A 21,834-nucleotide genomic window follows, 5' to 3' on the forward strand; every position below is an offset into this window, starting at 1 on the left:
AGCAAATAGTTTAATAAAGTAATGCAGAGCTGCCCAACTTCTAAGGGGCTGGGGATTAAACCGTAGAGGGGAGGGGGGAAAGCATGGGCCCAGGATCTGCATGCTCCACCATCCCACTGCATGGAGCACCCAGGTACCTCTCCTGCTTCTCTCTGTGCCTCTCCAATGCTGCTCCCCATGTCCATCCTCCCTTCTCCTGCTGTGCCTGGGTGCCTTGATCACCCTTAAGTCCCTGGCTGTGAGCTACCCTGCTGCACTGCCAGGCTACAGGCTCCTCCTGCGGCACACGCTGTGCTGCATTGCTCTGCCCCACCTCCTAGGCAGAGAAGAGGCAGGAAGTGGAAGCCAGAGGGACCCCTGCTACGGCAGCAGCTGTGCAATGGGGAGAGAAGCTGCCAAGTGGGAGCCTGGGGGCAGCACTTTAACCCCTTGAGGGCTGCAATTGAACCTCTTGGCAGCTGCATGTGGCCCATGGGCCACTAGTTGAATAGCCCTGGAGTAATGCACACAGTATGAATTATTTGAATGCTTGGTTCATGTCTTGAGAGAGAGAGAGCCTCTGTGCTTGTTTACTTTAAGTTAATATACTAAAAAATAGAACATATAACCAGGGAGGTATCCAGTAGGAGTAGAGGTGAGGGGGATGGATGGGAAACAATAAAGGTAGTACAGGAGCAGAAAAGCAGAGAGAAAAAGGATAATGAAAAGTGGCAAGGGTTTGGCAGGGAAGGAGATGGGTGAGAGAAATCCTGAGAGTGATTGGCAAGGAGTGTGGTGAGCTAGGAAAGAAAAGCTGGCAGCAAAAGGAATGTGGTAGCTTGGGTGAGGAGGGAGACAATAAGAGCACCCTGATGATAAGAAGAGTGCAAAAAAACCCCAAAAAATGAACTGGTGCCTTGAGGATCTCCTAGAACGTGCTGGTTAGGAGAAGAGAAGCAAAACTTGGGAGAAGTTTCCAGGAGTACTGGGGGAAGGCAACTGGAGGTCAGTGAGGGAAAGGCTGTGAACTCAGAGCTGAAAGACGGGGGCACAGCGTCTCTATGCCCGAGAGAGGAAAAAAGCAGCCCCTCCTTCATTTTGGTGGGTCAGAATAGTCGCATAGAGGAAGGACGAGTTGTGTAAAGAGTATGGAAATCATAATCAGGCAAAAAGAGCCAAGAAATTGTTCTTTTTTAAAAATCTCATGATTTGGACCGTGCCTTCATGGGACAACTCTATAACCCCTCCAGATTCATGACAGTCATTGTGACAGGGCTGACAGTGCCTGAACTGAGGGACAATCTAGCCCAAGGGCCAAGGTTTTGGAAGGTTAGGAGCGTTCTCTCAAGTCCACATGGTGGGCTCTATATTACAAGGGGGATGCTCAATGCCTCCCTATGATCAAGAGAGGAAGAAGGGCATTGCCGACACTAGCCTTGTTTCAGAGGTTTTGCTCAACCGCAACACACCTGGCTTGAGCAAATGGTATGACTACTTCTTGCTTCTGTAAGCTCTGATTTACCACACAGGCTTTTATTTCAGACACTGGCTGTGGCAGTGTTGAGCTTTATTCAGCTGGATTTCCAAAGGAAAACAAACCCTTCACTGAGCAAAATAGGCTGACCTCAAGGGTCTTGCGGAATACAGTTGTTGTTTGATAATGTGCCATGAAATTAGATCCTTTTAATGTTCACTGTTTGTTTATTTATTTTAAAGCTCGCTGTTTCATAGCTCTGATTATCCCAACTGGGCAGGCAGGTTCCCTGCTGATGCACTAGCCATACAAAGCATCTGTACCACGACATTGTAGGAATAAGATTTATATGGTGCCTTGGGGTTCACAAGTGCTAGATGAACGTAAATACCCATTTCGGTTCACATATAAAAATGTACTGCAGTACCACAGAGAGTTGTTTTAAAAATAATTATCCGCATTAGTCACGGAGTTGAGTAAGGAAATCTTTTATAAGGCAAAGCTGTCAGCCTTAATACATACGCAGCAGAGCGTGGGGTGGTGCAGTCAGAGATCCAATCTATTAAACCAGTTTGATAAATACTTTATATCATTCACCAGAAAAAGAATTAAGCATGGAACTATGAAACGTACGTGAATTCTCTCCTGATTTCATAAGACAAGGACTTATTGTACAGTATTTTGGGGTGTGGGTAGCAATGCCACTGTATGAGAGGACATCCGGTGACAGTAGGACTAAGTCTATTTCACTGTTTAATAGAAGAATTTTCCCTATGCTTCTAGTGCCCCAAGTCTTCAAGGACGTTTGCACTTTTAATGTATGGTTTTAAGTACAATCTTTGCTAGTTGGTACATAAGGTATTAAAAATTCCCCACTTCCTGTTTTTTCACCACATATATTTTGGGTTTCTTTGGTTAAACACACCACCGCCACTGCATACATAAGCTTGCCAAGAAAGGACCTCTGCTATTCTCTGTCTTTTATGACTGAAGAAAAAGGGGGTGGCTGTACCTCTAAACAAACCTCTTGCCCTCCACCTGCCCCAAAATTCAACATGGAACCATCAGGACTCTGAATAGAGCTATTAAAGCAATGCTAAAGAATTACTAAGCCATGCATGAAATTGCAGAGTTGAAGCTGAGGGACCAGACTGTCTCATACTACGCATCTGGGATGAAGATGTACAAACTGGGGTTGTGAGTAGACTGGGAGACCAGCAGACTGCATATAATCTGTATTACAGGAGGAATGAGAAGATAGTGGTTTGAGAGGATCAGGCACTAAAGATGGCTCTCTTGCAACATGAAAGGCATTAGTTTTCTTTTTTGAGACAAACTAGTTAAGGAATTTACATCTTAGCTTTTACTAAGTATTTAGGTCCACTGACAAGACTGTTTTCTTATCAATCATCTCATCTTTTCTTTTTAAATAACTCTTGTTTTATAAAGCATTTAGTGGTTGAATAGTATTGATACCTCGTTCCATCTGTGAGATCAACTAGGCATCTGTACAGAGATGGTTTTCTGAGAGAAAGAATTCTGAAACCAGTGTCCCATGCTCTTCACAGACTCAAGGACATGACAGAAAGTGCTTATTGTATAGGAGAGGTTCTACACTAGACAGGAAGTGTCTAGTCTAGTACCTCTAGACTAGATCAGCAACTGGACAAGGAGTGGAGATGAGTCTATTGGCAATCAGCTTGCCAACACGCTCAGTAATAAAGGACCATTATTCACTGTAATCTCACTGAATTTCACCAAGATTGGCTATTGGAACTACTTGATTTGTTGAACCCCTGACAGAAGTTAAAGTAAAAGCACTACCCATTTACCCAACAGCCGTGCTTCCTGCCATGCCATATGTGCATGGTAGGAGGTGTGACTGGGGGTTCCTGGATTGAATCCCACTGCGTCAAACTGTTATATGATTTGGGGCTCCACCTACACAGGCAAGTAGTAAGCTTGGCTCCCAACCAGGGGAGTGCACCATGCTCCCCTATCTCCCTGCTCTTTTTGTTCCATTCCAGTTTCAGTTCTTTTCAGTTTTCCCCTCTTTTTCCTACCTCCATGCGGAATCCCACATCTACACCCAAGCTCTCTGTAATTCTGCCCATCCTCTCATCTCACTGCTCTCCCCAACAGGCCCAGTCCTCAACATGTGCCTGATCCCCACTATGGCCCTCTCATGCCATCACCATATTCAGCTTGCATGAATTTCTCTACATAAAGAAGCCTTACAACATACCGACTTCATACACCAACTTCATACTTGATGAAATGGAAGGAACCAATCAACCCTCAAATATTATCAATATCTCCATGCACACACTTTCCCAAACTGAAAAATCCATCCTCTCTAAAGGTCTTAATATCTATTCAGAAAAATACCTGAATAAGATGCTACAATGTGGAAAACTAGAAGAATTTTTCCAATGCCTCCTTCTGAAGGAATATTTCCACAACCAAAAAGAATCCACTTTCAACATAACTTCATCCGGTGACAACATTGATGAAAAGATTAATTGCAAAAAAATCCAAAGGAACATCAGACTGGACACCTTACAATGGACGAAATTCAAACCTCAGTTGCTCTATTGACTGCTTCAGAGAAAGAATGAACAATGAAATAATCAACAAACACCACTATAACAACCTCTCCCTCAGAGAGAAAGGCCATAGAATCCAACCACCAAGTAATAATGAAACCAGCAGATAAAGGAGGAGCTATAGTTATCCTTCACCATGAAGACTACATAAAAGAAGTCAAAGACAACTCTCTGACAGCACCTAGTACGAAAAACTAGAGCAAGATCCAACTTCCCTTTTCATCTCACAACCACCATCATTTCCATCTGAACTACAAGAAAAACTTCAGACCCTGATCCTTCCACCACTCAATCCAGGGACATTTTACATGCTCTCTAAAATCCACAGAGGTACCCAGGCAGACCTATAATTTCCAACCAGGGAAGCCTAACTGAGGAAATATCAGGCTTCATCGAATCCATCCTAAAACCTCTTGCCAGCAAAAGACTGAGTTTTATCAAAGACACAACAGACTTTCTGTGAAAACTTAAAAACATAAACCACTTTCCCAGCAATACCCTCCTAGCCCCCATGGATATCACCAGCTTATATACCAACATCCCACACTGGATGGCATCCAAGCCTGCTTCACATATCTACAAGAGCAAGATTACAATTCAGAGTACAAACCTCAAGATATTACTGAACTTATATACCTCATCCTCACACACAACAAACTGACGCTTCCTCCAAACTGTGGGCACAGCTATGGGCACCAAAATGGCTCTGAAATATGCCAACCTTCTTATAGGCCACCTGGAAGAAGAATTCCTCAAGAACTGCAGCATCAAACCCAGGCTATATCTGAGGTATATACATGACGTCTTCATCATTTGGACCAAAAACCTGCAGTCTCTGATTGATTTCCATCACAAATTCAACAATCATCACCCCTCCATTAGACTATCCCTTGAATACTCCAGCACCAGCATTTCCTTTTTAGACACCATGATCAACATCTAGAATGGTAAAATACACAAACCACCATATACAAGAAACCCACAGATCAACATACATATCTACACAGAACCAGCAATCACCCTAAACATACCAAAAAGCTGTAATATACAGCTAGACATACAGATAGATTGCACTTTTGAAAGAGCCACCTGGATACCATGCAAAGAATTGCTGTAGTACAAAAAGAAAATCCCATGAAACGTGCACCATTAGTTATGACATACCATGCTTTCCTGGAAACTGTAAGGAAAATCCTCAAACACTTGCAACCCATACTAGAAGAAGACCCATTTCTTAAAGAGATCTTTCCAGAACCATCCATCCTAGCCGTTAAACAAACACTTACTAACTTCAGCAGCAGCAGCAAACTTCCTATGGCCCAAAGCACACCGAATGGATCTAGACCATGCCAGAACAAGGAATATAAAACCTGCCAACATGTCTCCATCACTCCCACAATAGCCTCACCCCACAACAGAACCATCACCATTCTTGGATCTTACACTTGCACTTCCAGAAATGTAATATCCAAATGCCCTGATGGAAAATATGTGGGAGAAACCAAACAACAAATGCATACCAGAAGGAACATACACTGAAAATCCATCAATGACAAAAATATCCAATTATCTCGGGTGCACACTTGTCACAAGACAATCACTCCCTCTCCAGTCTCTCAGTTCTAATCCTCAAAAGGAATTTTACAAAACACTTATTGTAGATGAGCCTACAAACTTCACTTCATAAACCTACTGGATATAAGAAGTCACGGACTAAATACAGACATTGGATTTATGACACTTTACGACCTGCCTGCCATCTCATAACCCCAGGTAACCTGCCTGCAACTGACCACTTACATTCCTTCACACATTTCCATCCTCCCCTCTCTCCTCCCATCGCTATTTTCTTCCAAACTTCCGCTCATTTGAATTTTCATAGACTTGCATGCTGTAAATTAGCTTCTTTTCTACCTCGGATAACACAACAGTCTCTCTATGTCTGAGGAAGGGTGTTTGTGCCTGAAAGCTTGCAAAGAACATTTTTTTCCAAATATTTAATTGGTCTAACAAAAGATATCACATCTACCCAAAGAACCTTGCCTGCCTTTGAAGGACTAAAAGCTGAGTTTGGTAGGGGAGAAAGGTAGGGCCCCTCTATATTTTCAGGTAGAGGTATGATAGGATCTGATGCATGATCCATGCATACCATTGCACCTATTGCTATGCCACAGGTGCATGGCAAGGGGCATGACTGTGCGATCCAGCATCAGCTCCTATCACACTTTTTGCTGGTACAGCGGGAGCCCAGGATCACCATCCTGAAAAGGCTCCTGCAGCTCGGGTCCCACAGCTGACAGGACTCACAGCTGTGGCAGTGCCCCATGGCTTCCAGGACTGAGTCTCACAGTCACGAAACTCTCAGTCTCAGTAGCCAGGGGGCACTGCTGAGACAGTCTGCAGCTGCCAGAGTCACAACCCCTGGTGCACATGGAGCATCCCTGTGGCTGGGAGCCCAGTCAATTGATGAGCCTTCCAGCCACAGAGGCAGATCCTACTACATGCGCAAATTAAAGTTGGATGGCAACCAGGTCTAACTTTATAGCCGATTGGACTTTTTAATAGTGTGATAGGTACTTTGCACATGTAACTGGTCTCAGTTAATTGCATCATTAACCAGTTAATTGCACAATACCTGTAATGTGTAGAGGGGGTCATAAAGACTGAGTGCTAGGAAAGCAGAGCTGGAAGATGTGCTGGTTGTGGGCTGCAGGAGGAAGGCAACACAGGCCGTGCAGCAGGGGCCCACAAGGAACGTGTGCTTCAGGGAAATGGAAGTCAGGACTTCTGTGTGTAGGGAAAGGAACTATATACAGTTATGCAAGTTATTTGCCTGAAGAGCTGCCAGCTGCAATAAGATGTTTGTAAAATTTGTTAAAAGCCAGGTGTATTTTCATGAACTGTCCACTAAGACAATAAAAATATCAGAGAACTCCTAGTTAAGTCCTTTCCCATTCCTCCCACCTTCAAGTCATCAGTCTTACTCTTCCCACACTACTTTATCTACCACCTACAAGTCAAGCCCTCTCCTTTAATCCCCCAACAGAATAAATATTAACTCTGCCCACAGACATCAACTATTGGAAAAATACAGGAAGCATTTCCCTCACCATATTGACAAGGGTAAATACCACCATTTGGAAACAGTACAAATAAATTTTTTTTTTTTTTTTTTTTTACTTAAAAACCCAAAAGTTCCCCTCTCTTTTTACCAATTACCTGACACAACACACTTAATGTGATCACATGCTGAAAATCTGTATTGTGACTCACTCTGCTGCAGCAACTCAACCTTCCAGATCGTTGGAGAACATCTACTTCTCAACATAGTTTGGTCCAAATTAAATACCACATGCTATGTGTGGAAATGGAAGGAAGGGCATGAGTGCTTAGAGTACCGCATATGAGTGAAGTAACATGGAAGAGGCAAAATCAACTTCTGAAAAGGCAGGAATCGGAGAGGGTTTAAGGATTTCTTCATCTTTTCGTTGGTAAAATACTGGGTTGAAAGAGCATAAATGAAGTAGGAGGCAGGTTCCAAGCCAACATACTAGCACAGAAACATGTTATTTTTATTTTCTCTCAAGGGCATATTAGCACGGCCTTTTGTTCTGTCTTGGCTTTCCTGTTGCTTTTTTTCCGTTTGCCTCTTGGTCCCCAGTGAACACACAAGTCCCACTAAACATCCAGCCCTCCATTTGCATTCATACCCCTCAGGCCACATGACTATACTCCCAACTCCAGCCTTGCTGGTGCATGATTTGGGCAGTAACTTTTAGCCATCATTAAGCAAAGGAGCAGTTATGTGCTCCCTTACCTAACCTGAATGAAAAGCGGAGCTTTCACACCTGCCAAATTCTATGAATTTTGTCACAGACCTTGGATAAAACAGACTTCAGGGAGCTACCCAGTCTCCAGAAAGTATTTTTGACTGACTGGATAGCTTAGCCAGAATTCCAATATACAGAAAAACAAGATACAAATGTAGAGCACTATTTGACTTCGTGCAATCATCTGGCACAGTACTGCCCAATCTGCCAACCCCACAGGCTGGATGCGTGGCACAGGGTTGATCTGTGGACTGGATCCAAGGTCCCTGGGTCCAGTCATGTGCTGACCTGACCCTGTGTGCCTATATCCCTCTGTGTGCTTGAGCAATCTGGTGTAGAGGACCACATAATCTGACCAACAGGGGTCCCCATGAACCTGGAAATTAAGAAGCAGGGGAGTGGCAATTAGTACTAACACAGTTCCCATGCTGCCGAATCTTCAAACCCCTGGGGAGTCCATGGGGTCAAATGACATGGCTCCATGGTCTGGATATGGCCCATGGGTTGAACAACCCTGATCTGGCAGATTGGGTGTTTAAGACTATTTCTTCTCTGATTGAGCTAAACTGAAAACTCACTGAAAGACGGTTTGCATTTTATGGCTATTGGTACAGCATCAAGCACACCGATTTAAAAAAAAAAATGATAAACTATAAAATAGCTGGCTTGATTAAAGAAAACCATGAACGATGCATCAGTCAGCATGTTTAAATATATGCTAAACACATTTGGTGCTGCATCAAAAGATACTTTATTTTCTTTATGATATCCAATTTAACTACCTACAATGCAAGAGACTTCAGAGAACTAATTAGCATCAGAAAAGCCCCACATTTAGATAACCTTCATATATTGATAAAAAATTTAAATTATGTTTACACAGATGCCAATGAAGCAAATGATTTCATGGCATTAACTGAACAAGCAAATCTGCGTATATATTGCAGGAATCTGCAAATGCAAATATGTATATGAGTAATAAAACCAAATTATACACGGGGGGCTGTGGTGTAGACACCCATACAGTCAAATGGGTCGCCAACTGGCTGGAGGGCCGCACCCAGAGGGTGGTGGTGGATGGGTCCTTCTCAACCTGGAAGGACGTGGGCAGTGGGGTTCCGCACGGCTCGGTCCTTGGGCCCGCACTGTTCAACATCTTCATCAGCGATTTGGACGACGGGGTAAAAAGCACCCTGTTCAGATTTGCTGATGACACCAAGATGTGGGGGGACGTGGGCACACTGGAAGGATGCAACAGGCTACAATCAGACCTAGACAGGTTACAGGGGTGGGCGGACGAGAATAGGATGGGTTTCAACACAGACAAGTGCAAGGCGATGCACCTGGGGAGGAACAACCAGCACCATACCTACAGGTTAGGGAACTCCCCTCTTGTCAGCACGGAGGTGGAAAGGGATCTGGGGGTCATCATTGATTCCAAGATGAACATGGGCCGGCAGTGTGGAGAGGCAGTAAGGAAGGCCAACCGTACCTTGGCACGTATCCACAGATGCATCTCGAGCAGGTCCAAGGAGGTGATCCTCCCCCTCTATGCGGCACTGGTCAGGCCGCAGCTGGAGTATTGCGTCCAATTCTGGGCGCCGCACTTCAAGAGGGATGTCGACAACATGGAGAGGGTCCAGAGGAGGGCCACTCATATGATCAGGGGACAACAGGGCAGGCCCTATGAGGACAGGCTGCGGGACCTGAACCTGTTCAGCCTCCAAAAGAGAAGGCTGAGGGGGGATCTTGTGGCCTATTATAAACTAGTCAGGGGGGATCAGCAGGCATTGGGGGCGTCACTGTTTCCCCGAGCACCGCCAGGAGTGACCAGGAATAATGGTCACAAGCTGGGAGAGGGTAGGTTTAGGTTAGATATCAGGAGGCGCTACTTCACAGTCAGGGCAGCTAGGGTCTGGAACCAGCTTCCAAGAGAAGTGGTGCAGGCTCCTACCCCGGGGGTGTCTAAGAGGAGGTTAGACGAACATCTTGCTGGGGTCATTTGACCCCAGTATTCTTTCCTGCCATGGCAGGGGGTCGGACTAGATGATCTGCTCAGGTCCCTTCCGACCCTACAAACTATGAAACTATGAATGCCGTTGTTTTCTTTTATATCGTTAAGATTATGATAAGCAGCCAGAAAAGGCCTGCCATTTAAATTCTCTTAGTGTCAGCTCTTCTTTCATTTTAAATTTTTTAAAATTATTTTTTACCTAGGATGTCAAACTGGATTTACACTTCTTGTGTGTTATTTAGAAGCTTCTTTTCTTCCTTATTTTGTTGAATATATGACATCTAGAAGGCAAGCAATCTAGGCACGTTTTCACTCGATCCCTTTAGGAATCCTTCCCTAACAGGACGGAAATTGATAAAGAAAAATGGACAGATAATTTGCACGCATTCATTGGCTGAAAGAATAAAGAGTTTTGAGATGAAATTATTTTTATGTATTCCTTGAGAAATTATAAGACTGTGTTCCAAATGGTCTGAAAAGTACCTATATTTTTACCTGAATGTGTATGTTTTAAGTCATTAACCTTGGGTATATAAACAAAGAACAATTTAATTAGATACTAATATTGAATTAAATTCACTTTAGGTTATCCACAATTTTATTTTTGAGCCAACAGAGAAAAATCTATTGATTTAAAGTTAAGTACCATGATATAAGAAAAAAAAAATATAGCAAATGCTTCTTCCTTTTAATCCTTCAGCAGCACAAATTAAAGTGTGGTTTCAAAGCATGACATGAGATCCAAAGGCTTTTAGTTCTACTACTTCAAAATCTTCAGGAAGTGTTGTTTTTCTATTTCGTATGAAACCACTGAAGTTCAGAGAGATGGATACTTCCATGTCATATTTTGACTGAACTATAATATTACTTTGGAACTACAAACGAACATCACATTTATCCTGAGATAAACCATTTTATTCTGGGACAATGCAATCATTCGGAAGTTGATGTCCATTGTCCTGGGATAAATCCTAAAAAGGTTATGGGATAAGTAGAGCAAGCTGTCATCCATAGAACTATCATTATCAGTTATTTACAAAAGATATGCATGAGTCTCTTAAAAAATACTGGCTTTGTATATGGAGAGTACCAACTTTATAAATCTGTATACTTATACATACATTCTGGCAGCAGTGGTGTGCAATTTTCATAAAGCCTCAGAGGGAAGTGATCAATAAGCAAGTTTTCACAGCAGTCTTAATGATTCTCCTCTTGAATAAAATGACTATAAAAAGACACATATAACCAAAAAATATTTTATTTCACCAGTAGCCATCAACCAAGAACATAAATGGTGACCATAATAATTTCTGTTCAAACAGTTCCAATAACCCAAGAAATTTATACTGAAAACAATAACCAAAGTTTGATTCCTATAAAAATAAAAAAGAACAATGATACATTCATTTCAGGAAGAAAGTATGTCTACATTTTTAACAATAAATTAAACTTTGAAATATTAACATCAATTTACATTTTAATGATTTAAAAGATAAGCACAGTTAAGGATATAAAATTATCTCCTTTCCTCTCCCCTCCAGACACATCAACTCATATTACTTTTATGCACTGGCGGCTAAGATCTCAGTAGAAGAAACAACTGGCACAGAAACAATTGCTAACAAAAATACCTAGAATCATTAAACATCTAGTATTTTACATGTTTTGTCTACATTTCAGAGAAAAATTCTACCTAAACAGATATAAAAATATAAATTTAGCCACTGAAAGTCAGACTTTGGCAGTTACTTGCCAAGCTCTCTGCCTTCCCCAAGTTTTACATATTTTATTCCAGTAATGCTGACAGCATGAGACATATATCTATTGAAATAAAGGCTAGGTTTTAATGATATATCATTTATCCTTATGAACATATGCTACATTTTAAAGCTTTGGTAAGACTGCCCCTCTACTTTTCTTGCATCTCTCTATCAGTGCTACATGGAAATAGAAACGTAAATAAATTATGGTTGATGCTTACTGTACAGAAAACTAGAATACACAATTCAGCATTTATTTAAGAAACCTAGATTTGAAAAATATTTACATTTGAGAGCAAATACAAACTCCCATCCTAATCTTCCTTATATCTTCCTCAATTTCTATTAAATATTAGGAAACAATTCTAACAACATATCATCAATGAAATATGCTAAAGGGCACTGCTTAAAAAAACCCAAAACACAGTCAACTGGAACAATGACAGTATATCACTTATTTAACACAAGCTAGTTTTATGACAGCTAACACTTAGCTGGATTGAGTTTTCCCCCTGACTAGGATTTAAAATGCATCTACATTGAAGTCATTGCTATGACTGCAACTTGTGCAATCAAACCCAAATTAACATTAATCTAGCCACCTTGGGTTTCAGTAGTATTGCTGCATGTTGAAACACCTACAAAAGAAGCTGAGTTAATTGACTGAGACCCTAACAGTCAACTGAGTTCTGCAGCTGTAAATAGACCTTGCTTTTGTTCTGGGAGCAATTCTTTTATCTTGGGATCCTACAGACATACAAGTCCACTGTCCCGCTTTAAGTCCTCCTGAAGTATATAGGATAAAATGTGCTACAATTTTTTGTCAAGACATGGCTGTATGTGTGTAAAGTTACTGTAGGTTAGAAGAGCAGTAATGCAGTTTGGAAGGGTGATGCATAAATGGCTGTGCCACTCCTGTTTTGATCCAGGTCAAACCCCAGGACAGTCAGGCTCATGTCAAATGAGACATCTACTTACAGCTAGTACTATCAGTGCAGCATTGCTAACAGTAAACAAGTCAGCTACAGTGTCTACACAAAAGTGGCAACAGTAGTGACTGCAGTATAAGTAATCTCTTTCTCAGTTTTCTTCCTCGGGTAGAAAAAACAAATTCTCCATGTCAAATTAAAAAATTATGTGCCAAGGACTTTTAATTAATAATGTTTTATTCCACCTGAAGACTTAATATATATAGTTATCTAGATCTCTCTCTCTCTATATATATATATATTACAGATTCTTGTATCTTAAAGAGTATTTTGCACAACTTTCTTCCAAAAGATTCAGCTAGATGGCCTCTATCTACCTAAGAATCACTTCTCAATTCCCCACATTTTGGACACAACGCTTGCCATTTCATAACTTTACTGGTTCCCCCCAAACCTCTTTTTGAGAGAAAACCTTCAGAACTTTATTTTTTTAAATTACCATGCAGCAAAGGGCACAAGTCCAATTTGTTATCTTCTTTCTAGGTCAATTTCAGCTGAACCAGGGATTTTTTTTGCTAACTATGCAGATTGCTTTCCCTTCCTCCTCACTGAAACAATGCCTGTAAGAACACTGTATAGGTGACAGGCCCAGAGAGAGGAAATTTGTATTGTATTTTTTCTTTCTTTATCATGTGTAATTAATATTTTCCCCCTTTTTTATATTAGCCATCTAGGTCTCATCTGCTCTAGAAAAATTAACTTGACTTCTTTTAAAATGTTTTTACTTGTCATTGCTCAGATGATGAACAACAGCAGAATTAAAACAATCCTGGGGGGGTATCTTAAGCATAGACCATCTCATCTGGCAATATTTAGATAGGATATAAGGAACATAGCATTTAGAATACTGATAATAGCTGTGAACTTGTCTGCATCAGGATTACCAATGTTGCTAACATCAGTGAAAGTGATGGACTTTAGCAACAGTGGGAAACTTGGAAATTTCTCTAGTGTGGACTGGACTAAAAACTGAAGCAATGAGTATGAGGTTAATTTTTTCCACTTCCTAGGCCATATGAGGTACAAAGTAACTGATATATCTTTGGGCACTTACTTAGTGGAAGAATTACGATATATTAAATATTATGTACAGTGCTAACAGCCACCATAATCTGGTACTGAATTCCCACATTCCCTGTCTTAATATTTATTTAAGGAAATTTTACTCAGTAAAGTTATGTGTTGTCTTAGGTGCTGTGCACTGCTTAAATAGGAGTGCAGATAAAAAGGTTGAGTATTTGGAAAGGACAAAGCAAAAGTATAAGTACTTGTCCTCCATTTCATGAACTGGGAAAAATTAGAGAAAACTTAAGTGTATCAGTGCTCTACACCACCAGTTGGAGAGATGTTTATTGAAAAAAACCCTTATTTCTAAAACTGGGTAAGTTCCACTGATTATAAATACTGCTCTTTGTAAAACTACTGTTGTGTACACAACTGCAAAAAGAAATATGGTAAAGAACGCTGAATCCAAACATATACATTTAACTGCTATACTTAATCTGCTATTGTTAGAACAGACAAGCATCTGAGATTGTTTAACACTGCCTGTCAGTGTCAGATCTATAGATGGAAGAGAATACGTTCAATTAAAACTAGGGCTGTGTGAAACTTTGGTTCCCGATTCGATTCTATGGAGATCTGGCCTGATTTGGTGGCCAAAACTGTGAATCCAAATTGGATCAAATCAGAGGACCCTTTAATTTCTCTGAATTGAATTGAAACACTCTGAATTGATTTGGAGAGATTCAGCGATTTTGACACAGACATGGCTTTAACTGTTTTTTCTACATACCTCTAGGTACCAGGAGGCTCATGAATGCTGCAATGCTGGGGTGCATGGAGCATCCCACAGAAGTGCGGAGGACTCCCCAGCACACTTGGCAGCAGACTCTGAAGTGGACCAGAAACACGTTCAGTTCACTTTTGGGTCTGCTGGAAAGCACGCTGGGGGGCCCTGCTACAACCCCACGACTCAATGACTTGTGCCTCCTAGTTCGGGGGGGAGCACCTGGGGTCCCCCCATTGCTGATCACCAAGCTACCCCCCAACCCGCCGCATACTCCCTGGCAGACCCAGAAGTGGATCAGAAATACTTCTGGTCCACTTCTCTGTTCATCGCCAAGCATGTGGGTGGGGGGGCCCTCTGTGCTTCTGTGGGATGCTTCACCTACCCCAGTATCACAGTGTTCATGAGCTACGCCCTGTACCTCGAGGTATGTAGAAAAAACATTTAAAGCTTTGTCTATGGCCAAATCACTGATTCTCTAAATCAGGATCAAATCTTCAGATTCAGGTTTGGCTGAATCAAATCAGGGACAGCGATCCAAATGAACGAATTGAATCACTATCCCTGATTTGGGCTGAATCCAAATCAAATAGGGCTCGTTTCACACACCCCTAATTAAAACATCATGTTTTAAATAATGATTTAATCATTTACTTGGTTTTCAATTTCCTTTGAACATAAGTGTTGCATCAGAACTTTAGATTCTGCATAGTTTCAATATACACAAGCTTTTAAACAATTAGAATAATTGCAGGGTTAACAATGGAAATGAACATTTCCTAATGCACATTCTTTCTACAAAGGCTTTATTTAATGAGCAAAATAAATTTACCTCTAAGTGCTTTCTTAAAGGACATTTTAAAACAAAGTCAATGTTAAATCTAAAGAGAAGCATATTACTATTTAAATCAGGTAATTTTAAAGCTGATCAACTGTGAAAGACTGTTATGCATTATTGACATATTTTATGCATTATTACATAATTTTTTTTTCATTTTGGCACATAAGGATACCACCCACAAGCGTGAGTTAGTAGGGTATAACAGTAAGAATAAAACAGATGCAAAATTTATTAGTATTTCAGAGATGCTGTTCTTTCAAAAAGTGTTTATCAACTATTACATAGTGAGCAAGACATCAGATGTAAAGCAAACTACGTTGCTGAATAATTAGGAACATTTTAGACGCACATAATTTAAGACAAAATCAAGGGCTATGGAGGGATATTTAAGCGTGGTATGATTACCGTCTGACCAAGTAGAATAAAAAAAAAAAGTATGCAGTCTAAATCACCTTTTTTTTTTTGGGGGGGGGGGGAGGGGGATGTATTTTACCTGGATTTAGACTGAGGATACATTAGGGGCAAAAGTGGGTTTATGGCACCTTATTTATTTTTAACACATGGTAAGACCAGCTCCTTTTCCCACAGCTATCAAATACCAAATTTTGGCTTCTGTGGTACTCTTGTCGAATTTCTAGACACATTTCTAACAGGCTTTTTGGTTTTCTTGCATAGCATATATAAAGCTATTTTGTTAAAATATATTTTACTCAATTCAAAAGAGTAAATATTAAGTACTTTTCCCAATGGAGAAAAATACGTAAGGCCAATTTTTACAAGCTATGAATTTTGAGTACTATTTTACTAATGGACTACTTTAAAAAAAATGAGGTTAACATTTTTGTTATGTTGTATAGAGAACCATGATTTCACAGCAACTTCCTTTTTTTCGGTACCCTACATATTTTAGAGGTTAAGTGATTAATTCCTACTCATAAGTAAGTACTCATAAGTACCCAGTCCTCATTTACAGTTCACATACGTGTGACCAAAAGACTGGTGTTGAGAGGACCACTCTACCTTCTATACTTTGGTTACAAAATCAAATTCAGAGGTTTATCTTCCACTGCAAATCCATCACATGGAAAAAGACTACCAAAATTTACCTAAATCCAAGAAGACCCTGAATTTAAGATGACTGCCCCTCATTAATTAAATTCTATATGTGGACAATTTATGTTTGTTATAATTTTCCATGTATAGAATTTAATTAATGGAGAATCATCTTAAATTCATCACCAGCACTACTGCAGGTGGAGGGACAGGTGATAAGTGGGGCAGTAATGGGGCAGGTGGGGGGGCATGTATCTGAGGAGGCAGTATTGGAGCAGGGGTGGAGGAAGCAATGGGGGACAGCCAGTGTAAGGGTGGCGAGCAGGTAGGCAGCTCATCTCCTGCTGCCTGTGCCATCTCCCGCAAACTTACTCCCCCGTAGGCTTCCCCCCTACAGCCATGGGTCCCTGCTCCACTGCCCCAAAGCCTTTACCCCTACCTGCCCCCACCACCACTTACCTTTGCTCCATGCCAGGAGTCCCTACCCCTGCTGCAGCCTGGGGCACAGAGCACAGCCCCATAGCAGAAGCACAGAACCTGCACCATGGCTACAGGGCAGGACAGGGGCTGTGTTCCATGCTCGGTGGGGACACTGCCTGCCAGTGCTGGAGCAAAAGTATGGGTGTGGGGGGGTGAGAATGGGGGAGGAAGGGTGATGGGGGCCTGAGGCTGTGGAAAGGAGTGGCAGGGGGTGCAGAGGCAGCAGGGGGCAGGCAGTAGTGCTGCATCTCCAGCCCTGACCCAGGGTTGGGGCCAGACCTGGAGCTATAACAGCTATCTGCCCTCCATTGCCTCATACCGGACATCAGGGCCTCTGATCAGGTATGCCTGGCTTCGCCAAGCTCCTGAGTCATTACACCTGCCCCCAATACCCGGCTAATGCCCCTAGTTCTCTGCAATTGGACTGGCAGATGAAAGCACCACTCACACCTTATAACCATATCTGCAGTCTCAGGCTGCAGACATGCCTTCATACAGCCTCAGTCTATTCTAGCAAGCCTTGTGTCTCCTAGCTCCTGACTTGGCTTTGGCTTTTCTTGGCCCTCCCCTGTACCTTGGTTCTGGTGCTCTCTCTGGTTTCTCTGAAACCATGACTTAGCTTGTCTTCCTTGACTCTAACCTCAGATCTTCCTTGGAACTTGGTACTAGGTCTTGAACTCCTGATTCCTGACCTCACCTTACAGTTCGTACTACATCACTCAGATTTCATCTCCTGGCTCCCTTGGAACTTGGTCCCACACTCTCCGCTAAGCCAATGCAGACCCTGATCTGATGCTTTGGTAATCTGCATCCCTGCCTTGCTGACCCCCAAGTTACTCCTAGTGGCCTACTGCAGGCCCAGCTGCAGTAGGGCCTGCAGTAGGCCATCCCAGCCAAACCCTCACACTCAATACCAAGATGGGCTTTTCCTCTCTGGGTTAAATAGGGGAAAAAACCTCCTTTTGAACACAAGTAAGTACAGTACTTCATTCTCCCATGAAGATCTGTCTAGGCCAGTTAGAGTACCCATGCAAAATGCAGGAAAACTAAAATAGAATGAGATGACTTATTGGTCTCTAGCTTAATATGTGCTCTTTAATTTTAATTTTTTTTTTAAAAAGCATGAATTATAAAACTCAATTTAGGGATCTCTGAAGTTTATGCTACTTCAGCAATACTTCAGGTATTGCTATTTCAGATTTGCGTATGTAAAGTTGCTCAGAGTCCAAGTATTAATTTGCAGATGTGCAAGACAGAAGCCTTTCATTCTCTCTAGCTTTACTAACAAAAAAAGAACTATATATGTCAAAATCTAATGATACTGTCTTAAATGCATATGTTATTGTGCCAGATAAAGTTGTGCAGTACAGCTGGAGAATATTGGAACTATGTCCTGAAGAAACTTACTGCATTTTGGTAAGTGTATTATACATTCAATGCAGAGACAGAGGTATGAGTAGTGAGAGGAATATATCAATGGTCTAAAACACAAGTGGGTTATAAAATAATGAAATACTTAATAGAATTAAATGCATGTCACAAGCCAGGGGGAAGAAGGAGCCTAAATACACTCCTTTTGCTGTCTTGCACTCATTCTCTTTTTGATTTCTTGTTATACTATTAATTACCAGTAACAGTATAACCTGCTCTTTTCATAGCCCGGGATAGGCAGATGTGGACAAGTGTACTTCTAAAGTGCTGAGTCGATGCAGAGAAAAACAGAATAATAATAGTAACAACAACAACAATAAAAGGCTCCTGGTAGTGAGCCAAGTGGAAGACAAGGTTCCTTTGCTACTACCTACAGTTGTTATATTTCCAGTATGGCAGCACTAACCTCTTTCCCAAATATCTGAAACGTCTGTAATATAAATATGTACATATATAGGAATTTGCCTGTATATTTTTCAACACACTTTGTACAAGGTACAAGCAAGAATAAGCAGCTCCATTTTACACTGGAGTGACTGAGGTATAAAGAGGTTAGGTGATTTAAAATGGGATGAAGTCAGAACAGGACTTAGAACCAGTCTCTTAACTTCCAGCCCATGCCCAAACCACTGGTAGATTTATAGTGGTCCAATATATGACAGAAATGCCAACTGAGGTGGTATCATGAATAGTGTCTTTTAAAAAATGAGTGAAACAATTTCTGACTTGCTGACCAACCCACATCGCCTAAACTGACAGACTACCTCATTTGTTCTAAAATGGCATTAATTTCTTAACTGAGGAGTATTACCCAAAATAGGTTACCCACCTCCATCTCTGACTAGTAACGTAGGTTGCTTGCAGACAATAACAAAACAAGCGAACAAATGGTGCTTTACTTTAAACTTGGCATGCTCCTGCACCGAGCCCAGAGCACGGCCAGAAGAGGCTCACCCAACGTCTGTATAGATTGGGCGCTTTAGTGGGGGGTTTTTTGGACACTTTTATCTAACAGGTGATTGAATCAGCTTTATATAAAAGCTCCAAAAAGCCCTGCTGAAGTGCCCAATCTATGCAGATCCTGTAGAGCCTAGTCAAAGTAGTATGCTTCTTCCAATAAAGTGCATTTTGTTTGTTTGTTTTTTAATGTCTACAAGCAACCATAATCTCCAAGAAACAGCCAAACTACAGAACAGAGTAGTCAGTGATTTAATAGGTGCTACATGAACTTAAAACTATCTTCTGAAAAAAAATCCTGTTGGTCATAGGAAGCTGCAGAGTATTCAAGCATAGCAAGCACTATAAAATAATCAAACAATAGATAAAAATTGTAGTGTCTATAATACAAATTATAGTTCTAAAATATAAATGAGTATTAATGTGTGTGTATATATATATCTATATATATCGATATATCTATATATCTTAGGAGAAAATAAGATAACTTTCTTTTTGTATACATATAAACATTTGGGTAATATGCTCATGTATAGATTTTTGGACAACTTCCTTATTTAGAACTAAGTTTTAAATAACTGTATTCTATACAATCTCATAGAATATTTTCTCTAAAATTAAAACAGTATTTATATAGAAATAAACAGAATTATCTAGGACAATCCAAAAGAGCGTACTGAATAAATTAACATCACAAAATTGTGGTTATATTGTTCTGAAAGTCCAATTCTCTCCCCCTTTGAAATGAAAGCAAGACCATTGTACCTTAGTATGGATTATTTACCAGTGCACAAATTCATTCTTTCTTTACATAGGAATCTTCATATGAAGTTGGCTGCATTTATTGAAAGGCAAGAGACATTAAAGATCAGCACTCCTCACACTACACAAAGCTGCATTGTACTAGATTGGAATAAGATTTCTGTTGAATTAAGTCAATATTTTACAACTGTCCAAATCCTAGTTACCTTTGTGCCTTCATAAAATTTACATCTTGAATTAGCAGCAATATATTTAATAGGTTCAGTAGTATATTTTCTCCAGTACTGGGTTGGGCTTTTTGCCTATGGAATAAGCTAAAGAGTCTAGCAGTCATGTGCAATACTAGCCCATGCTTGAAACTGAAAACTAAAAAGATACAGAGAAACAAAGATTAAAGAGGTTCAGACCTCTAAATATAAGCTTACATTTACAATGTTTAAATAGGAGAAATAGAATATAGCAAAACAAAATATAAAATGGGATTACTGAAGGGATTAGGGAGCAAAGAGTGCAATACACAGGAGCATGGGAAATACATTGCTGCTCAGAGGTTAAACAATTGGAAAACCTGGTCATAGGCCAATGCAGGTTATACCATCGCCAAAATAAATGATTTAGTGTGTCATTTATGCTACATATGACTTGCTGAAAGTATATTAGTATAGGTGGCACGTTACAACTTGCTACCAGGTTTATAGGAGTTTGTTCTTTAATTTCTCCAGTAATTCAATTCAATTCAATTCAATTACTGGCCAGCTGTTGGTATTCTGTTCTTGTAGAATGTTTGAGAAATCTTTATAAAATAAACAACATGACCAATACTACCTTGCCTATGATTATTTTGGGACCAACCTTTAAAGGTGTTGAGTCCTCAGCTCCTAGCAAAGGTGAAGCGACTCACTACTTCATTAGTTGGGCCATTTCATAATACTACTACTGGTTTTCCTCTTGTACTTTAGAATGGTCAACATCAGAACTACAGTAATTTCTAGAGAAAAAGTTGTTTTAAGGCAGCAAGATAAGATACATGCTAAGGTTTCCACAATCATTTGTTTTCAGTGTGCATGTATATAATGCATGTTACATACCAGTGCTCTCATATACATATCTACATGTTTCCTACATATTGTACAAGATTCAGGATTCTTCTACAGAAATTTAAAGTGCCAGAGTTCAAATATGCTCATTTGTCTTCCCATGGGCTTCTGATAACATTTCTACTTGCTTATGGAAATGAGCTGATTGCTTTCCAAAAACTGGAAGTGTCTTAGAAAGAAGAAATTCAATTTTTCACTGTTGTACTAACTGGAATCCAGTGGTTGAACTAATCCTTCTTTGTAAACACGAAGAATGGCTTCACACACAAATTTGTATTGACTCTGTATAATAAAAAAAAAGGAAGTAAAAATATTAGAAGTCATTCACAGTTAAACTACTGATTATGATCACTGGTCATATCATAGTACTTAATACCATTACATAGTAGGGATGGAGTGCTGTTGTATCCATCATGGTCCAAGAAATATGTAAAAAACAAGGCTTTTTGGTGGTATCTTACTGGATCGACTGCATAGTTGAGGAAGATGCTAGACATACAGCAAGTTGATCTCCATTGATCAAAGAACACCAAACACTACACAACTTTGCCTTAAGAATATGTAAAATCTGGTAATATATTTCACTTCACCCACAATCAGCCCTCCCCACAACAAAACCATCGGAATCCATTGATCCTACATATATCTATCACAGAATGTGATATACCACATCCAAACAGAAAGCCCCCTCAGAAACCATATGGGTGAAACCATACAATCACTATGAGCCCAAATGAATAATCACAAAAAAAGATACAAGACACACTAGGAA

At 40.6% G+C, this 21,834-nt stretch overlaps 1 protein-coding gene across 2 annotated transcripts in view; it reads right to left on the reverse strand.

Annotated features, from left to right (window-relative positions):
- Nucleotides 1–11,149: 11,149 nt before the first annotated feature.
- PTPN3 (protein tyrosine phosphatase non-receptor type 3) overlaps nucleotides 11,150–21,834 on the reverse strand; it is a 195,871-nt gene continuing 185,186 nt past the window's right edge. For both annotated transcript variants that reach the window (XM_090049138.1, XM_090049136.1), the window contains one exon: nucleotides 11,150–21,344. In XM_090049138.1, coding sequence (XP_089905264.1) covers nucleotides 21,267–21,344 — 78 coding nt within the window. In that variant the 3' untranslated portion in view covers nucleotides 11,150–21,266. The remainder of the gene's footprint in view (nucleotides 21,345–21,834) is intronic.

The sequence above is a fragment of the Crocodylus siamensis genome, chromosome 5 (genome assembly GCF_052110815.1).
Source record: "Crocodylus siamensis isolate JL-2025a chromosome 5, ASM5211081v1, whole genome shotgun sequence".
In the NCBI taxonomy this organism is placed as follows: domain Eukaryota; kingdom Metazoa; phylum Chordata; order Crocodylia; family Crocodylidae; genus Crocodylus; species Crocodylus siamensis.